Source organism: Larus michahellis, chromosome Z (assembly GCF_964199755.1).
Source record: "Larus michahellis chromosome Z, bLarMic1.1, whole genome shotgun sequence".
Classification (NCBI taxonomy): domain Eukaryota; kingdom Metazoa; phylum Chordata; class Aves; order Charadriiformes; family Laridae; genus Larus; species Larus michahellis.
This window is the reverse complement of record NC_133930.1, coordinates 85,715,255-85,735,706: the sequence shown is the minus strand read 5'-3', so window position 1 is coordinate 85,735,706 and position 20,452 is coordinate 85,715,255. Positions and strand designations below refer to the sequence as shown.

Sequence of the window (20,452 nt, the reverse complement as noted above, 5' to 3'; positions counted from 1 at the left end):
AGATCATCGAGTCCAACCTTTAGCCTACCCTGACAAGAGCCACTTCTAAACCATGTCCCTCAGTGCCCCATCTACCCTTTTTTTAAACACCTCCAGAGATGGTGAATCCACCACCTCCCTGGGCAGCCTATTCCAATGTTTAATAACCCTTTCAGTGAAAAAATGTCTCCTAATATCTAATCTAAACCTCCCCTGACGTAACTTGAACCCGTTTCCCCTCGTCCTATCACTTGTCACCAGGGAGAAGAGGTCAGCCCCCATCCCTCTACAACCTCCTTTCAGGTAGTTGTAGAGGGTGATAAGGTCTCCCCTCAGCCTCCTCTTTTCCAGGCTAAACAACCCCAGCTCCCTCAGTCGTTCTTCATAAGGTTTGTCCTCCAGACCCCTCACCAGCTTTGTAGCCCTTCTCTGGACACGCTCCAACACCTCAATGTCCCTCTTGTAGCGAGGGGCCCAAAACTGAACGCAGTACTCGAGGTGGGGCCTCACCAGTGCCGAGTACAGGGGGATGATCACTTCCCTAGTCCGGCTCACCACACTATTCCTGATACAGGCTAGGATGCTGTTGGCCTTCTTGGCCACCTGGGCACACTGCTGGCTCATATTCAGCCGGCTGTCAACCAACACTCCCAAGTCCTTTTCTGTCGAGCTGCTTTCAAGCCATTCTGCCCCAATCCTGTAGCGCTGCATGGGGTTGTTGTGACCCAAGTGCAGGACCCGGCACTTGGCCTTGTTGAACCTCATACCATTGGTCTCAGCCCATCGGTCCAGCCTGTCCAGATCCCTCTGCAGAGCCAACCTACCCTCAAGCAGATCAACACGCCCGCCCAGTTTAGTGTCATCTGCGAACTTACTGAGGGTGCATTCGATCCCTTCATCCAGATCATTGATAAAGATATTAAAGAGAACCGGCCCCAGCACCGAGCCCTGGGGGACACCACTTGTGACTGGACACCAACTGGATTTAACTCCATTTACCACCACTCTCTGGGCACGGCCATCCAGCCAGTTTTTTACCCAGCGAAGAGTACACCTGTCCAGGCCATGAGCAGCCAGTTTCTCCAGGAGAATGCTGTGGGAAACGGTGTCAAAAGCTTTGCAAAAATCCAAGTAGATAACATCCACAGCTTTTCCCTCATCCACTAAGTGGGTCACCTTATCATAGAAGGATATTAGGTTTGATAGGCATGACCTGCCCTTCACAAACCCATGCTGACTGGGCCTGATCACCCTGTTCTCCTGCATGTGCCGTGTAATGGCACTGAGGAGGATCTGTTCCATGACCTTCCCAGGCACCGAGGTCAGACTGACTGGCCTGTAGTTCCCCGGATCCTCCTTCTGGCCCTTCTTGTGGATGGGTGTCACATTTGCTAACCTCCAGTCAGCTGGGACCTCCCCGGTTGTCCAGGACTGCTCATAAATGATACCAAGTGGCCTGGCGAGCACCTCCGCCAGCTCTTTCAATACCCTTGGGTGGATCCCATCCGGCCCCATAGATTTGTGCACCTCCAGGTGCTGAAGCAGGTCCCTCACCATTTCCCTTTGGATTAGAGGGGCTTCATTCTGCTCCCCATCCCTGTCTTCTAGTTCAGGGGTCTGGGTGCTCAGGGAACAATATGTGTGTATATTCCCCCTAGTGTGCAACAGTCTGTAGCATTTGGTTGGGTTTTGTTTTGTTTTTGTTTTTTTTTTTTTAAATTTAATGACCATTTGTTTGTGAGCCATCACTTCTGTAGTTGCATTAATAGGGCTATGATGAAAATGCAGTCATCTTGTCTCATGTGAAACCATGAAACCAGAATATTTCTGCTGTCAACTTATTTTAAGTGTTGCTGGGCATTGAGTTGAAGAGGCACAGAATACGCATAAGATGTTTTGTGATAGAATACTTAAGTTTGCATGGGAAAGCAAGATACATGCAAATAAATATACATTCTCTTGGCAATAGACTTACTGTAAACATTTCTTCAGGTGAAAAGTAACTTTTTTAGGAAGTATGCTAGCTGTAGCTAGTGCAAAAAACAATCACAGAAAAAGAATCATCTAAGTAATTGTACAGAGTAACACTTTTAAAATAATCTGTAATTATTAAGAGAAACTTGATAATGGTATTAGTGAATTATATGGAGTGGTCAGTGCATGTAATTGAAGATCACTGGGGCTTGAAACTGATGCCTAGAATAAACTGCAATTCCTGCATTTGTCTATGAGCAACCATTCAGAGAGCTTTATAATTTTCCCACTGTTCATTTCTGCACCATCAGACTATAGTTGATTCGACATCTGCCAGTCAAAGAAAGGAAATCCAACCCTCTCATTTAATTTCTTCTATTTGTCATTTAAACAAATATCAGTGAGGGATTCAACAAACTGCTGTGTTCGCACAAACAATGCATAAAATACTGTGTGCTTGTTTCATCCTCATTCTAATATCAAGTCCTCCCTCCAGTGGCTGCTGTAACAGTTTTTTACTTTGTCGAAAAGAACTGGATATTCTCTCTCTCAAAGCTAAATTCAGATTTATTTGTTTGTTTATTTACTTTGGTGCTTCTAGCTTGGCAAGTGAAGCTGTTAATTACCTACTTTTAACTCAGTGGCAGGGTCTTCATCTGCTAAAGGAAGAAGAAGGGTATCCATTGTAGAGGCAAGAACGCCAGGGATTCTTGGTCACTGCATTGATTTATCTGATTATGAGTTGGGGGTTAGTTTATCGAGGTAAATCTGTTCAGATAAATTTTATATTTCTTCCCTTGGGTAATAACAAGTCTTTGAGCACCTGTATGTATTTTGTAACTGCATTGACTTACCTATACCCAATGATGCATTTTCAAATGTTGTGTAGGGAGGACTACACAATTTGTATGACTAGAACAATTTTCATCCGGGCTATCACAAAACACTATCACTGTCATTTTCTAGCACTTCTGATGACTTTAACTGGAATGGGTTAGTTTATTTTCTGAATGATTTACTAAAATGTACGTGATTTTGTGCTGCGGATGTACAAACTGATGATGGACAAGATTCTGTATTTGTTGAACTTTTGTCACTGGACTATTTGGAAGTATCTGACAAAAGTCTTTAATACCATCTACATGTGTGAACGGAAATTTGAGTAATTTTAATATTTCCATTGACTGTGTTACATGCCAGAAAATCACGGATTCACGGAATCACAGAATCTTCAGAGTAGGAAGGGACCTCTAGAGATCATCTAGTCCAACTCCCCTGCTAGAGCAGGATTGCCTAAAGCACATCCCTCAGGGCTGCATCCAGGCGGGTCTTGAAAATCTCCAGAGTAGGGGACTCCACACCCTCCCTGGGCAGCCAAAGTCTCTGTGAGTTTTTTTGTTGATTACTTTTGTTATGAGTGCTAACATGATTAAAGTGTTATCCAAAAGATGCGCATTTTAACTGAATCATGTTGACTTATGTCACATTTTAAAAAGTGTACAATCTAAGCAGAGCTTTCCTAGTGGAGCTGTGTCTTTAAAAGACTTTTGGCTGTGTACTGTAATTTCCCATCAGCTTAATCTGAACAATCTTCTCCAAAGGAAGGTGTCAAAGTTTCCCTTAGGTTCAGTTTATAGAATGTATTATTGGATTTTCTTGAACACCAAACTGAAACAAACAAACAAACAACACCCCCCAAGTTCTCTCCTTAGTTAATAATAACTATCACTCCCTTAAGTTGGTATGTTTTTCCGTAATCTACAAGAAAGTTTCATGTAATAGGTTTTCTCTAAAGACAATAGAAAAATAGTCTTTATTAAGCTTTATTGATTTTTAGTTTTTTCTGCTGCCCATACACTGAACTGCTGTTACTTAAAATAAACCATTTTGGGGTTCTTTCTTACAGGTGTAAGTAATAGGGAGCCAGTAGTGGTTGGTGAATCCTATTACTCTTTGTTTCAAATTTACAAATTGCTACAGAGATACAGTTCATGCAACCTCATCGAAGATAAAGTATGTTGGGGAGAAGAATGAAACAAATTGGCAATGAATGACAGATAAAACAAAGAGCCAAAAAAGATGAAGGGAAGAAGAATTCAATGCACAAAAGTCTTTTTCCTGAGAAGGAAGAAGTAGTGATTGTGATGTGGTAGTTTGCTCCCGTAGTGTCAGATTGAGGATGAAAGGGATTGCAGAGTTGAATGTCTGTTTTGCCTTCTGCGCAATAGGAGAAATTTAGAAATATGTTTTTCGTGTAAATTCTCACCTTGAATGTATTGAGGTTTTTTCCTTAGCTGGACATTTACTCTATACATTTCAATGCCGATAATGTATCGCAGAAATCACAGTGGTTTAAAGCTGTGTGCTCTGTGTAGTTTTGCTAAAACAAAACAGTATAATACAGTGAGAACAATAAAGTGGAGTTAATTGATGAAGAAAATCCTTAAAAATTGTGGAAGCTCCGCTGGTTATGTTTTGGTTTTTCTTTTATCTGCTCCTTTGGCCTTACATGTGTGGTGCCACCACACATGTAGACACCAAATGAGACATGTAGACCACATGTAGACACCACACGTAGACACAAATGAGACACCAAAAGGTGTCTCATTTACTGATGTTAAATTAGAATCTCAAAAAAGAAATATCCATTAGATAGTTGTCCTTTCAGGATGAGGGAGACGTTAGTGTTCATTCTTGTGAACTCGAATCTTTGACCAAACTTGATACTGCAGTGTGTGTCACTTTGGTGTAAACTGTCCTAGTCCAGGATAGTGTGATGAGAGTTTAGAGTGTCCGGTATAAGTTTTGAAGGAGAGGAAAAAGTTAATTTTACCTTAGATATCAGAGGGGTTTATAATACTCAGGGAAGTTTTGCTTTTAGAACAAGTTCTGGATTTTCATGATGTAAGCAGTAGCAAATGAGATCTATGGAAGAAAAAGTCAGTAAATTTGTTCATTTCCTACTGTTGTTGATTTTCAGATTGTCCTTCGAAGATTAATGTACATTTATCTCAGTATTTTACATCTGTTGACAGTTGGGGTAGAGATGGCTCAGCTCCCACAAGGAGGCCCCGATGAAAAAGAGAAGACTACTGCATTAAAGGGTATGAGTCTTTTTGCCTTCTTTTTACATATATTGACATTTCTGAAACAATTACTAAGGAAAGGAAAATTGTTTGATATAACTATGGGTTAGAGTCTGGGAATTGTGATACTGGAAGAGACTATTAGTCCATCTATGCTAATGCTTTTTGTCTAATGGTGTGTCCATTATCAGTATTTTTGTAAGAGGATATAAAAAAATAACGATCCGTGGTAAGGAGTAACAGAATAAGATATCCATTAATTTTTTTAATTTTCATAATTATCCTTTGAGAAAGTTGACTGGTGCTTTTGTGTTCTTAGTTTCTGGGAGTTATCATTTAATTTTTATGCCACTTACGTTTTATAATTATGCATCCATATTACAGCTTTTAAAAATCTCTTTGACTAGAATGTTAGCAGGGAAAACATTTTGAGGACGTTGATTACCATGTTGATTTTATAAAGTTTTCTTTGTAATGTATATTTTAAAAAAATAAATGGACCTAAGTGACTTAGCAGAGTAATTTTCTTGAGGACAAAATAAATGAAAGAAATGACATCTTATAAATAGTGTTTTTCAATTTTGGAAGTACAAGCAGTTGGTTAGACCTACAAGTACGCTAACCAAACATTGTATCTAAAGTGCTTGCATCACACATTTACTCTCTAAATTGTCTTTCTAAAGAGAAAAAACAATACTCTCTGCAACTCCAGTGTAAAAATTGAAATACTACTAAAGTGTTATTAGGAATATATGTTTTGCTTTGCTGTGATGGTAGATGATGTTTCTTCAGTTACAACTGTGTTTTTGTGAAACGTTTGGTGAAAACGTATGTGGTGCTTTTTTCAAACCCTGTACTAACTATCAAATTAGTATATTTTGAGGAAATTATACTTCACGTTTGGAAAAGTAAAATTCTCATTTTATACTTGGCACTAATTTGATCTTCATTAAGGATTAGTGTCTGAAAAATATTCCACATAATGAAAAATTTTAGTGAGGATCTTGTTTTCTTCATGTAATCTAGTGAACAACTGTTGAGCTGTAGAAGGTCTCCTGCCGATCACTCAGTTTTGGGCTGTGTTGAACTAGTCTTGAATTCATAGAACCATAGAATTGTCAGGGTTGGAAGGGACCTTCAAGATCATCTAGTTCCAACCCCCCTGCCCTGGGCAGGGACACCTCCCACTAGATCAGGTTGCGCAGAGCCCCATCCAGCCTGGCCTTAAAAACTTCCGGGGATGGGGCTTCCACCACCTCTCTGGGCAACCTGGGCCAGGGTCTCACCACCCTCATGGTGAAGAACTTCTTCCTAACGTCCAGTCTGAATCGACCCATCTCTAGTTTTAATCCATTCCCTCTAGTCCTACCATCACCCGACATCCTAAAAAGTCCCTCACCAGCTTTCTTGTAGGCCCCCTTAAGATACTGCTAGGCCACTATAAGGTGTCCTCAGAGCCTTCTTTTCTCCAGACTGAACAACCCCAGCTCTCTCAGTCTGTCCTCATAGGAGAGGTGCTCCAGCCCTCTGATCATGCTCGTGGCCCTTCTCTGGACACGTTCCAGCACGTCCATATCTCTGTTGTAGTAGGGGCTCCAGAACTGGACGCAGTACTCCAGGTGGGGTCTCGCAAGAGTGGAGTAGAGGGGCAGAATCACCTCCCTCGACCTGCTGGCCGTGCTTCTCCTGATGCAGACCAGGATACGATTGGCGTTCTGGGCTGCCAGTGCACACCGATGGCTCATGTTGAGCCTCTCGTCTACCAGCCCCCCCAAGTCCTTTTCTTCAGAGCTGCTCTCAAGCCAGTCCCTGCCCAGCCCATATCGGTGCTTGGGATTGCAAGGAGGACTTTGCACTTGGTCTTGCTGAACTTCATGAGGTTGGCATGGGCCCACCTCTCCAGCCTGTCAAGGTCCCTCTGGATGGCATCCCTTCCCTCCAGCGTGTCAGCCACCCCACACAGCTTGGTGTCGTCGGCAAACGTGCTGAGGGTGCACTCAATGCCACTCTCCATGTTGCTGACCAAGATGTTAAACAAGACCGGTCCCAGTACTGATCCTTGAGGGACTCCACTTGTCACTGGCCTCCACTTGGACATGGACCCATTGACAGCCACTCTTTGGGTGTGGCCATCAAGTCAGTTCCACTGAATTGTCAGTCCATCAATCCCATATTTTACCAGCTTGGAGACCAGGATGTCATGTGGGACAGTGTCAAAGGCTTTGCTCAGCTCCAGGTAAATGACATCAGTTGCTCTCCCCTTGTCTATTGATGTTGTGACCATCTCATAGAAGGCCACCAGGTTTGTCAGGCACAATTTGCCCTTGGTGAAGCCGTGTTGATTGTACCCAATCACCTCTTCGTTATTCTTCTGCCTCAGCAGTGCCTCCAGGAGGATCTGCTCCATAATCTTACCAGGCACGGAGGTGACACTGACTGGCCTATAGTTCCCCGGTTCCTCCTTCCTTCCCTTTTTGAAGATGGGGATTATGTTTCCCCTTTTCCAGGCAGCGGGGACTTCACCAGACTGCCATGACTTTTGGAATATAATAGAGAGCGGTTTAGCAACCTCATCCACCAGTTCCTTCAGTACCCGTGGGTGTATCCCATCAGGTCCCATGGACTTGTGCACTTTCGGGTTCGTCAAATGGTCATGAACCTGATCTTCACTTACGATGGACAGTTCTGTCCAACCCCTGCCATTGTCTTCTGTGACTCCGGGAGTGTGGCTGGAGCCCTTGCCAGTGAAGACTGAGGAAAAGAAGTCGTTGAGAACCTCGGCCTTCTCCATATCACTTCTCACCAGCTCCCCCGTTTCCTTTCTGAGGGGGCCCACACCCTCCCTAGCCTTCTTCTTACCATTAATGTACCTACAGAAATTTTTGTTGTTTCCCTTGATCTCCTTGGCAAGATTTAATTCTAACTGAGCTTTAGCTTTTCTCACCAGCTCTCTTGCTGTTCGGACAGCTTCCTTATATGCCCCCCATTCTAGCTGTCCTTTCTTCCACTCCTTATAAAGTTTGGTTTTGTGTGACAGTGTGTCCAGGAGCTCCCTGTTCATCCGGGCAGGTCTCCTAGCATTCTTTCCTGCCTTCCTCTTTGTCGGTATAGTTTGCTACTGAACATGGAGATGATGATGCTTGAATATTGAGCAGCTGTCCTGGGCCCCTCTTCCCTCTAAAGCTTTGTCCCACGGCACTTTGGCCAGCAGATCCCTGAAGCGACCAAAGTCTGCATGCCTAAAGTCCAGGGTTGTAAGCTTGGAGTATATCCTTCTAGTTGCCCTGAGGGTCTCAAATTCTGTCGCTTTATGGGCACTGCAGCCAAGGTTATCCCTGAGCCTCATATTGGTCACCAGCCCTTCCCTGTTGGTGAGAACAAGGTCCAGCATAGCACCGTTTCTTGTTGGTTCCACTACCATTTGGAGGAGGAAGTGTAGGAATGTGTCTGAGAGAAAATGATCACGTGAGCCAGCCTCCCTACTATGAGAGATTAGATTAAGAGCAAAACAGGCGGTAGAAGATGGAATTAGTACATGGGAAAAACGGGAACTGAGAAGGTAGAAAACATGTTGTGCTAATGACTAAGCAATTTACTATGTGAATTCTTGTAACCAACCTGATCTGTGAATGAACTGCATGGACAGCGCGTGAACAGAGACTGTAAGCCAATCATATAGCTGCCGCTAGCGCGTGCTCTTATTGCCTGTCTATATCTACTCTGTGAAAACGTGAATAAAGGGAGAACGATCATACTCATATTGAGACTCCATCGTTACTCCGGGTCCGTCTCCCACTCCGACATCCTCCGACATCTGGTAGCAGAGGATGGTTCAGCGCGACTGAGTTCTCCGAGACTGCGGTAAGCAGCTAGAGGAGGGGAGTGGGAAACTTCGGCTGGGAGACGTGCTGCTTGGGCGCATCAGCGGGAGCAGACAACGGCGTGAGGTCGCTCCTCACCTCCCAGGCACAGCTATGGAAACAGAAGCTGCGGCCACGCTACTCACTGGGATCCTCTCTAAGAGAGGGATTGAAACACCAGCGAAACAGTTGCTCAAACTGATTAAGCCGGGGCAGGAGATGGGGCAACAAGTAACAAAAGAAGAAGGGGCTATATTAAGACTTCTCCTGCATATCCTCTCTAAGAGAGGGGTGAAATACGATGAGCGTATGCTCCGAAGGTTGTTAACCTGGTGCAGAGAGAACAGATTCGCACCAGAGCCCCAGACAGCTTTTAAACCAGAAATATGGGAGGCTGTTGGGAATAAACTGTGGGAAGTGATAAGTAAAGGAGACAAAGAGGCATCACCGTTAGCGACGACATGGTGGTTGGTGTTATCGACCTTACAAGATATGAAGGCGGAGCGAGCCACAGCAGCCGGGGCTTTTGCAGCATTACAACCCATGGGAGGGGGATCGAACAGGCCAGGTCCGAAGGTCTGGGACGATCCCCTGCTGATCCCCTCTGCTCCACCTGAGGCCGATGGAGGAGGCAGAATGTCAGCAGAGAAGGACAGAGCCGGAGCTGTTTGCTCCTGCCATTGCCCACCTCACCCCCTCCCCTCCCCAGTCGTCTCCCTGAGATAGAAGTGCTGTTTTTGTATGTCTGCTGTGTAAGTGTGTGTGGGCGCCAGCTTATACCTGCTGATCAGCATGTGTGCTACTGTTTGCTTTTTGGTGTGTGCAGTGTCGTTAGGTGACGACTCCACTGGAGCAGGCGTTCTGCCCGGTGTGGTGCTGTTCTCGTATGCAACTAGGGCTGACACTCCGTCAAGTGAAGAAGTTTGTGTATACACAATGTTTAGACGTAAGGCGAGCGCGCCCCAGGTAGATACACCAGGATGGGCTGTAGAACCGATGGAAGTCCTGAAATATTGGGGGAGTTTTCACCAGCCGACACGTTTACGGTCTCGGGAACGGCTCGTCCATGCAGGGCGTATCGCAGGTTGTTTGTTGTTTGTCTATAAGGTCATGGTTGATTGGGAAAAGGAGTTGAGCCAAAATCTATAGGATGCTCTATAGGAGAATGAGAAACTTAAGGAAAAATGAGAAACTGAGCTCTTGTTGCAAAGGCAGACTTTTATGTCAGTCGTAAGTGATGAAAAAAAAAAAAAAGAAAAAAAGAGAAAGAAAAAAAAGAAAAAAAATGAAAAAGAGAAAAAAAAAGAAAAAAAAAAAAAAGAAACCAAACAGGAACAATTAGATGGGAAATGTGGCATGTTAGCACAAAAGTATGCCATAAGCATTATGAGAAAGCATCAGAAAAAGAGAAATAGGACACCTGATTCAAAGCAGTACCATAGAGATATGGTTTTGGTTTTTTCCTCTATGTGTCTATGTTATTGCATGCCTTAGTAGATTGCTCTGTGTTATACCCTGCGAGACTAAAATGAACCCAGCAGAAGTGGTGTCTTGAGCAAGGGGGTGGAATATGGGAAAGCAACGGCAGATCGGCGAGGAGGACTGTAAATACACTCAAGGGACTCGCACCTGGGTGCTGGAAAACACAGATATCACACCAATTGTTATTCAGTCTCGGGTGCTTGCAAGAAAAACATTTGGATGACATAAGCCTGTAATGGACTCACAGACACCTTATCCAGCTGCTTGAGAATCTTGGCCTGTTGTGGAAGAAGATCAAAGCACAGTACCAGCAAGAACAGGGAGTCCGCATGCGCTCTAGCAAACAAGGACTCTTTTGCTGCCAAGGATTCGTGATAACAAGGACTCCTTTGCTGCCAAGGATAAGTTTAACAATGCTACTAGTACCGCTATTTCTGAGTTATTGGTAGATGTGGATAGTATTTGATATGCGATGTTGCAAAACAGAACTGCTACTGATTTTTTGCTTTCAGCTCACAGACATGGTTGTCAAGATTTTAAAGGACTGTATTGTATGAATCTAAGTGACCACTCCAAATCCATCCATGCCCAGCTGCAGGAACTGCACCGACCGAACCAGCAACTTGTGGAGACCACTGGGTGAAATCTCTTTGCTGGATGGACTTGGGGGTGGGGTTGGTTGAAGCAAATTGTACTCATCGCCTGTGTGGAAGGAATTTGTCTGTTATGTTTAGTATGCTGTTTGCCGTGTTTAATAAGCATTATATGATCAGCTGTAAATGCCGCTTTGCATCGTACCCTTGTACGAGTTGTAGAATATGTTGCTCTAAAAACTATGTGTGTATCCATGAGAACCTGACCTTCACAGAAGAAGATAACAAGAAGGGATTACAACAATGTAGTCACGTATCAGACAGCCGCTGTCAGCAGAGCTGGATCATGAGTTTGGTGAGACTCGCTGTGTACGCTGGCCACGCGTGCAGCGACTCTAGCCTGTACTTTTCTACTCGATCCAGTGCAGGAGAGTCTGGTGGGACTCGCTGCGTGCACTGGCCATGCATGCAGCGACTCTAGCCTGTACTTCTCCACTCAATCCAGTGCAGGATATAAGGAGGCTGTCTCAGGTCAGAGAGGGGGAGAGAGACATGAGCGCACTTTGAAGGTACAGGGGATGCCCTGAAGCACTGTGTCTGCCCCCGCCCCCCCCCCCCCCCTCAAGTTCTATGTTCATTAACCCCAACAGCTCTGAAGGCATCACAGCATGTTGCAAGATAAGATATAGTCTACTACTGCTGCAAGACGCACTGAACACCTTCCTACAAGAATTTCAACTTTATGCCCTGATAGGACAGTGGGATGATGCACTCGCAAAGAGCCTGACTGCGTTAGAGTGGGTATTTTTGCCACATACCTTTTCAAAACCAGTAACTATGATGATCGAAATGTTACCACGATTGTTTTTCCAGGGTCGCTCGTGCTGTCAGCAACTGCAATGTATTTGAAATATTACAAAAGGATTTCTCGTGGGTAAATCCAAAGAAATTGGCTTTCTGGGCTAAATTTAGGAATCTGGGTATTTATTGCCTTAGCAGGGTTCTTTTTGATTCTGTTTTTAATTGTGTTTAGTATATAACCTGCTAAGAGCGTCACAACAAGGATAACATGTCCAAATTAAAAGCGGTTAAAAAGGGTTTCGATTGGTTAAGCTCATGGGCTATAACGGGATGGTTATCAGATTTACTAAAACAAGGGCTCATGCTACTGTTGGTTATATTATTATTGATTATGGTAGCCTCGTGTGTTCTCCGCAAAGTGACTGACATGATAGAAAATGCCATGCATAAGGTCTGGCTGGCTCAAGAAGAAAAAGGGGGGATTGTAGGAATGTGTCTGAGAGAAAATGGTCACGTGAGCCAGCCTCCCTACTATGAGAGATTAGATTAAGGGCAAAACAGGTGGTAGAAGATGGAATTAGTACATGGGAAAAACGGGGACGGAGAAGGTAGAAAACATGTTGTGCTAATGACTAAGCAATTTACTATGTGAATTCTTGTAACCAACCTGATCTGTGAATGAACTGCATGGACAGTGCGTGAACAGAGACTGTAAGCCAATCCTATAGCTGCCGCTAGCGCGTGCTCTTATTGCCTGTCTATATCTACTCTGTGAAAACTTGAATAAAGGGAGAACGATCATACTCATATTGAGATTCCATCGTTACTCCGGGTCCGTCTCCCACTCCGACATCCTCCGACATCAGTTGTCATCTGTCCATTCCAGGAACATCTGGGATTGCTGGTGCCTTGCTGTGTTGTCCCTCCAGCAGATGTCAGGGTGGTTGAAAGGACCAGGGCCTGTGAAGGCGAAGCCACTTCTATCTGCCTATGGAGGGCCTCATCTATTTGGCTCTGCTGGTCACGTGGCCTGTATCAGACCCCTACTGTAACATCACCTTGAGTTGATGTTGAACTGAGTTGGAGAGTCCAAGATCTTAGGCGAGAATGGTGGGTCAGATCTTGAAAGAATCTCAAAGTGGCCGTGTTGGTGGTTATAGTGCAGACCAATTGCAGTCTTCCTGACTGACGCTAGTGGAAGCTGTAAATCATGACAAGCTGTACATACTGCAGATAAGCTTAATATAGTTCCTATGGTATTGCCCTTGCTCCTTAGAAGATGGATATTTTATCATATAGTAACTGACACTTCTGTGTAAACACATTTCCAAATGGGTCACAGTAAGAAGACATGAAAACTCCGGTAAAATTGAATTCTAGAGATGTGGTGTGACTGGAGTCTCTTCATCAAGGAAAGATATGCTGAAGACTGCTTTGCTGCCTTCGTGTTGTGAAAGTACAGAGGAAGAAGGGACATGCTTTTTACATCCTGTCATGAAAAACTTCTTTGACAAACTTTTCTTTCTCCTATCATTTGGTTGAGGACCAAAGCAGCTCAACCAGAACTTTCAAAGGACAATGCACAAGCACAAGCATACAATTGAATGTCATGGGACTTGCTGTCAAACAGATTTGATGTAAAAGCAAGCTACGGTTGAGAAAGCCACATTTAGAAATCTTCTCTTCAGCATCTGATGTTGTATAGATATTTAGATACCACAGAGATGCTCAGATACCATAGCACAGGTTGGAGAGATGTTGAGTTTCAGCAGCCATACAAGATGGCCTTTGGTCCTCCAGCTTCGCCCAGTGAAATCACTTAGAGAAGGAGGAGCTGCAGACAGTCGTATGGACGCTGGAGTGAATGTCATGTGAACCTGAACGGTTATAAAAGAGCAGGCCAAGGAACTCTCAAGAATGTTGAAGCTAATTTTCAGTACATTTTAAACACTGTAGAAATGTCAAAGGATTAATGCACCCATACTACGCTTAGGTAACATGGGTAACCTATGGGCTTGTCACTGGTGACAAGACTAAGACAAAAATAGTGATACAAAACCTATTCAAATAATGATTTTAAGTAATTAAAGGATGAAAGTGTAGTTAATGTCAAACAAAGAAAGTTTAAAGAAAATGAGTCTTTTCAAACTGTTTTCTTTCCCTACAACTTTGGATGGTAAAGGTAATAAACCAATATACTTAACGCATTTCCTTGGTAACACAAGGTATCTTGATTAATGAAACAATAATAGTGAAAAGTCAGCATAGCACTCCTAAACTGAATGTTTTTGTGGTCTTCAAATTCATCTACGAGGAAACAGGCAAATATATTTCAGTGGAATCCTGCTGAATCATTTCTTGATGATTTTTTTATTAATAATCTGAAATTACATTAAAATGATGGCATTGGGTTGCGCGTGTGATGAGCGATAAGTATTATCTGGGTATTATCTTGCTTAGTAGTTAAATGTAACCAAAAGATGTCCCTATATGCTTGCGTCTGGTTAAATATAAATCCCTAAAGCTAGGGCGAAGAATGCAGACTGTACTTATTTTAGTGTACTTGCATTAGTGAATGCAAACTGTACTGGGTTGTGCCGTCCTTGTCTGGAAACGATGTGTATGTCATGGGGTGCTGTTTTCTCTGCCTTGAGAGTTATTAAAGGAGGGTGGTTGCGAGAAGGATTCAGATAACTCAGACTATTTGGGTACCAAAAGGGAGGTTAAGGAGTGTTGTGATCACACAGCTGGTAAACGCCTGTGAGATGTCATCCATTTGATAATCTGGGCTCTTCAAGAAGGCAAACGAGGGTGTATCGATGACTTGGATATTGAAGCTAGATAAGTTCATGTTAAAACCATGGTGCATAACAGAGACGTATTTCTAATACTGAGGGTAATCATTGAAACAAATCCCCATGTCTTCGGTGGCTTATCTGTCCCTGGACGTTTTTTGATCAACTTTATAGAGATAGATAGGTAAATAAATAAATAAGATGTACTGACAAAGAGGCCCAGCTTTTTAATCTGGAATGACATTTCCCATAATGAAGTCCTATGTTTAGTAATACGTAGGATGTCCTTCTGCCCTTAAGATCTGCACATCTTAACAAACACATTTTGTCAGTGATAATAGTGAAATAAAAAAGACATAGCATGCATTATGTAATTTTTCTTTTCCTTTTTTAGATTTATTGTCTAGAATAGACTTGGATGAACTAATGAAAAAAGATGAGCCACCACTTGAATTTCCTGATACTCTGGAAGGATTTGAGTATGTCTTTAATGAAAGTAAGTCATATATGCTTTGTAAAGGCTATACTTAGAATAATGTTGAGAGGTTATCAGAGCTTTAATTATATCTTATAAGTCCCTATTAGAATTTCACACTTTTCAGTTAAGAATAAAATTTCAAGCCTTAGTGTTAACAGACTTGTAAATCTAGCTAAGTAATATTTTTTTTATTTCATAAAATTGTCACAAAAATCCCTCGTTTTCTACAATACTGTAGGTTTGTACTGTGCATACTTTATGTCTTCCTCTTTTCTCTGACAGAAGTGTTTGATACAAAAATTCTGAATAATTTCTGTAGCATTAGCATTAAAAAGCAAAATCAAAGAGTGGTCACTCATTTTAGAAATGTTTTACTTATTCATTAATTTTTATGGGTACAAAGGAAGTTATTTAGATAATAATTTATCCCAGCTATTTCTTGAATATCAATAGGAAAACACCTGTTTATATTGATGGAAGGATGAGCAATGTGATAGACTGTGTCTTACTCTTCTGGTGTGGGTCTCGTTTTGCATGACGGCTAAGTGTGTGACAAGTACAAGTACTTCCAGCTAGCTGAATCTGTGTTAAATGAGTTAGTAGTATTTATAATTTCCAGTGCATACATTTTAAAATCCAGCTGAGAAATAAGCCTCTGAGCTAAAGTAATACCAGACTGCAGGAAATGGCTCTTTCAAGATTGTTTGAAACCTGTAGGACAAATGGGGACGTTTACAATTCTACTTTTTTGCAGTGCCTGTTCTGTGAACAGAGGAACTTTAGTTTCTAAATCTGCCTGTCTTACATCTTCCACTTTTAAAGAAAAAAAAGAGCTTTCCTTTAAATGATAGTCATTTATGCAACACTTAGCTTTTTAATACCCTGATGGCTTTCACAGGAAGGTACTTAGAGACTAAAAGTGTCATGAAAGTGATGCTCTTTCTTTGATGGGAGGGGTTCAGCTCTGTCACTTTTCAGCTCCTTATTTTTAGATCTGCACAGTGTCTACTGTCTTCCTTACTGACTTCAGAGTTAATGGTTCATATGTGGTTGATAAAAAGGGCTGAAATTTGAATTTTGGGGAATGATGTTTTAGAATGATGTTATTGAATATTCCATCGCTAAGCTCACAGCCTGAGTGATTTCCGTAGAATGCAGCAAAGCCTATTACGTGTGCTACTGGCCAGCAAAGCAAAAAGGTCTCCATTTTGCTGTTGTACATTTAATTCAGCTGTTCAGTCATGTACTTTTATGTCATAACCGTGTTTCTTTTTATGATGGAAAGGTAAGGAAGATTTTTATCAGATTTAAAGCAGGTGAGGAAGACAAGGGTTCCAGAAAGCCAAAGAAAAAAACATACCAGATATTTGTGCCACTTTACCTGGGGAGAGAGCAACTTTGCGTGCTATTGAATGGCATACTTCAAGACTAGCTAGCTGAGAGGAAACAGCTGAAGGTAGAGTTATTATGAAAATGTGAGAAGGATATTTGGGCCTGAGACAGGGGTGTGAAGTTGGGGAGAAATATTTCCCTGGTATCTAGTACGTGAGGTAAGACAGGTCTGGAAGAAAATTTCAAATAAGCAGATGAGCATAACTATGAGAGATACCAGGTCTTAAATATTGTATTTAAAGGATCAAGAATCAAAATGTAAAGGTCTGAAAAGGTGTGAACTAAGTTAGCAGGTTCTTACTGTTCAAGAGGAAGCATTTTGCTGAGAAACCTTACTGTCGTCATTCCAGCTTTCAAAGAGGATGCTCGTACATATCCCTGTATTTAATGTTTGTCTAATTTACTGCAGTTTTATGATTGTCTGAGATCATAACTTGTGTTTTGTCTAATAAGCTGAAACATGACTGGTAAGATACCTGTTTTCTGCAGTTTGCCTGCTATTTGTTGCCATTTTATTACTATTGTTGTTTTAACTTAGTCCGTGTCTTCATCTGTGGTTGGGTATGCTACTAAACTTTTGCTATAAATAAGGCCAAATACAGAAAGTTTCATTGCAATCTAAGAATAGCACGTGGTTTTGCTCTGATCAAGCATTCTGCTTTATTCTACTATTATAATCTCAGTAATCCTTGAATCTAAGAGCCCTTTATTGATTGCGCTGTGCCTAGGAGTTAAGATATTTACCTTAACTGTGGGCATGGGTTTTTTTCAGATTAATTTAGAATGTTGTTAATCTTCAAAATAAATGTTTCCTTTCCTTCCAACCTCCTGCCCATTTTCTACTCACATTTCTTCATAAATGCAGTTGGTTTTGAAGTAGGGGATTTGTAGCTACAATTTGATCACCTAATTCACGCTGCAGATCAAATATTAACTGCTTATGTTTACATTTCACTGTTAATCCATAGCAGTTGAGACATAAATATTTCTTGCAAAGCAGTTTGGCATTTGGTATCTGCATGTAATTTCTCTGTCATCACTTGTGTTTAGCTTTATCTAGCATTCAAGGGGAATGCATTTTGTTGTTATGCTACAATTGTTTTCCTTCAGAAACACTATAACTAAAAATGAGAGGGAATTCATAATAGCCCAGTTTTTAGATGTAGGCTTCTTTTAAAATTTTCAGCAATTAAATGTGTCTTAAGAAGTATATTAAAATGTAATTATTTTGTTTCTTTTACAGAAGGACAGTTAAGACACATAAAAACTGGGGAACCATTTGTTTTTAATTATCGTGAAGATTTGCATAGATGGAACCAAAAGCGCTATGAAGCTCTCGGAGAGGTATATAAGTTGTGTGCGTGTATGCATGTGCATATGCATTGGTGTGCTGTGGGTTTTGTTGTGTTTCTCTGTATATATGTTAATAGAGATTTAGGCAGTCATTTAACACAAGGTATTTCAGGATTTCTTGTGTGATAATGCTCTAACAGTTTTCCATTATTTGCTGTATAGTTTAAGAAGTGATTTAGACTATAATTTGAGTTTAGTATGGGCTCAAAATGGAATATCATCTAGATTACACAAATCAGAGAGTTTTATACAGTGCAGTATTTTCTTTAACTTTCTTCTCCTCAAGGTGAAGCGCTGGGTAAAAAAACTGTGGCATTTTACTTTCTAGATGAAGCTAAATACATTGGCTGGTTTTCTCATGTTACCAGGAGATACCAGGAGCCACTAGATTGATTAAGTAGAGATCTGATGATTAATTGATTAAATATTAATTGGTGTATTAGATATTTGGATGCTAGTGGTACTTCCCAGGCTTTTTGTAGTGATGTTGTGTATGTAGTAGGTGCAGAAGTGACTGACCATGGTTCCTTTTCTATGTGAAAATCACTTTAATTTCAGTGCCATGCTTATTGTAATGCTTTAGGAGTCAGCGCATTGACTTGAAAAAAGGCATCTGACCTCAGTGTGGATGCAAAGCTGTGTGTGCTGACGTCTTCCTTGCGCTGCCACAACCTGCCCTGCCCGACAGAGAGAACAGCCTGGGCACCCTCACCTCTAGGTAGTCATGCCACTCGCGTCAGAGGGGCTTTTCGAGAAAGGGGATGCACACTTCTGTGCACAAACTGCGGTCTTTTTCTTAGAAACTCTGGAATGTTGCCCATCGGTTTCTATTGGAATCATCATGGCAAGTCATTCAAGGACTGCTTCTGCCTCATGGCTTGTCCACTTTCATTAGCGTTATTGTTTTAGTAAGGATTGAATAGCTTTATTCCCCATTTACCCTTTCTGTTACATTAATTCATACTACTTGGAGATACATTTGATTGTGCATGTTTAGATATTTTGTCTTTTAAACTTTCTGGTTGTCATGGTTTAACCCCAGTGGGCAGTTCAGCCCCCCCACAGCCGCTCGCTCACTCTCCGCCGTGGAACGGGGGAGAGAATCAGAAGGGTAAAAGTGAGAAAATTCCTGGGCTGAGATACAGTTTAATAGGTCAAGCAAAAACTGCGCACGCGAGCAAAGCAATAGAAGGAATTAATTCGCTGCTTTCCACGATCAGGGGGGTGTTTAGCCATCTCCAGGAAAGCAGGGCTTCTTCGTGTGTGATGGTGACTTGGGAAGGCAAACACCTTGTTGGAAGATAACTCTGAACGTTCCCCCTCCATCCTCCTTTCCCCCATTTTCTGTTGTTGAGCTTGGCACCATATAGCATGGAATATCCCTTTGGTCAGTTGGGGTCAGCTGGCCTGGCTGTGTCTGCTACCAACTCCTTGTGTTTTCCCCAGCCTGTACACTTGTGTATTGAAGAGTAAAAAGAAAACTAAAATGTCTGAAATAACAAGCAGTCCTACACTGTTGAAAAGTAAATAGTATAAAGCATCTTGATTGAGTTTCTTGGATGGTAAATAAGTATATACTTAAATTTGTCACCAAATGGTTTCATATAGTTTCTCACGCTGCCAAGAGTGTGTTTGTTAAAGCTGAAGAAACATCTAATTACACGGCCTTTTCTAGGTGTAGCAGGATAGGCTCTGTGAGCTTCTGTAGGCACCGAGCGTGCAGGCTAAAGATGTGAGTGCATGGCAGAAGTCTCTGCCCATCCTGATTAACGGGAATAGCGTTCCATCCGTCCTTAACTGGCGCAGCTGAGCAAGATACGGTCCAAGAATTCCCACCAGTGTTGGTTTAGATACTGTCAGGCAGAGAGAAGGGGAAGTAAGAGGTTCAGTGGAGAGATGTACACCAGGAGAAAAAAGAAAGAGGGAGATTCACGTGTGTGCTGTGTTAACACCGCAGGGCTGTGCAGGGCTGTATTTTCAGACATACAAGCCTCCGTTTAAATACACGTAATCCATTCCGTTACAAAGAATTTCTGGTATTTGAGAAAAATTGCTCAAATGATCCCAATTCTTAGGTAAACCATAGTGGATTTTCAGTGGTGCAGGTTTTGCTTTTTCATTCCGGTAAAATGAAAAGCCTCTGCAGGCCACATCACTGTGACTTCAGCAGGATAGATAACATGGGTTAGTCTGTCTCCCAGTTGTCTCCCAGCTGTCTTTGTGATGGAGACAGCCTTTCTGCTTGTGAGACTGTGCCGAAAAGCTGCTGCTGATGCTGCCAGGTCTCTGCTGAGCGGTGGTCTGGTGCTCTGTGGCCACCTCAGCCCCTACATGTCATTCCAGGGACAGCCTGGTCTCTGTGCTGGATGTCTTGGAGCTGCTTTGTCCTGCCAGAGCTTGTTAACAGGGATTGAAGAACCTTGCTTTTTATCTCCTCCTCCTCCTTGTTCCTGCAAGAACTGCGGGAGAGGAGGAGGCAGCGGAGGCTACTGCTGCTGCTTTTCACGTCCTTTCACCTCAACTGTATGTTTTTCCAAATCAGGGTATGTGATATTGCCCAGTCTGTTGCATTGTCTAAGTTACTCAATACAGATGTCTTCCAACTGGAAACGGATTGGCATATGTTCCATGGTCTGTGTGTGCAGACCTTTGTGTGTGC

General features: G+C 42.4%; 1 protein-coding gene across 6 annotated transcripts in view; it reads left to right on the top strand.

Annotated features, from left to right (window-relative positions):
• The window catches only part of ARB2A (ARB2 cotranscriptional regulator A), a 273,033-nt gene that overhangs the window by 17,518 nt on the left and 235,063 nt on the right, over positions 1–20,452 (top strand). For 3 of the 6 annotated variants that reach the window (XM_074570302.1, XM_074570306.1, XM_074570308.1), the window contains exons 2-4: positions 4,934–5,057; positions 14,965–15,066; positions 17,684–17,784. In XM_074570302.1, the coding sequence (XP_074426403.1) occupies positions 4,952–5,057; positions 14,965–15,066; positions 17,684–17,784 (309 nt within the window). In that variant the 5' untranslated portion in view covers positions 4,934–4,951. Of the gene's footprint in view, positions 1–3,252; positions 3,339–4,933; positions 5,058–14,964; positions 15,067–17,683; positions 17,785–20,452 lie in introns of those variants that run through there. The other 3 variants (XM_074570305.1, XM_074570307.1, XM_074570304.1) reach the window with 2 other exon arrangements.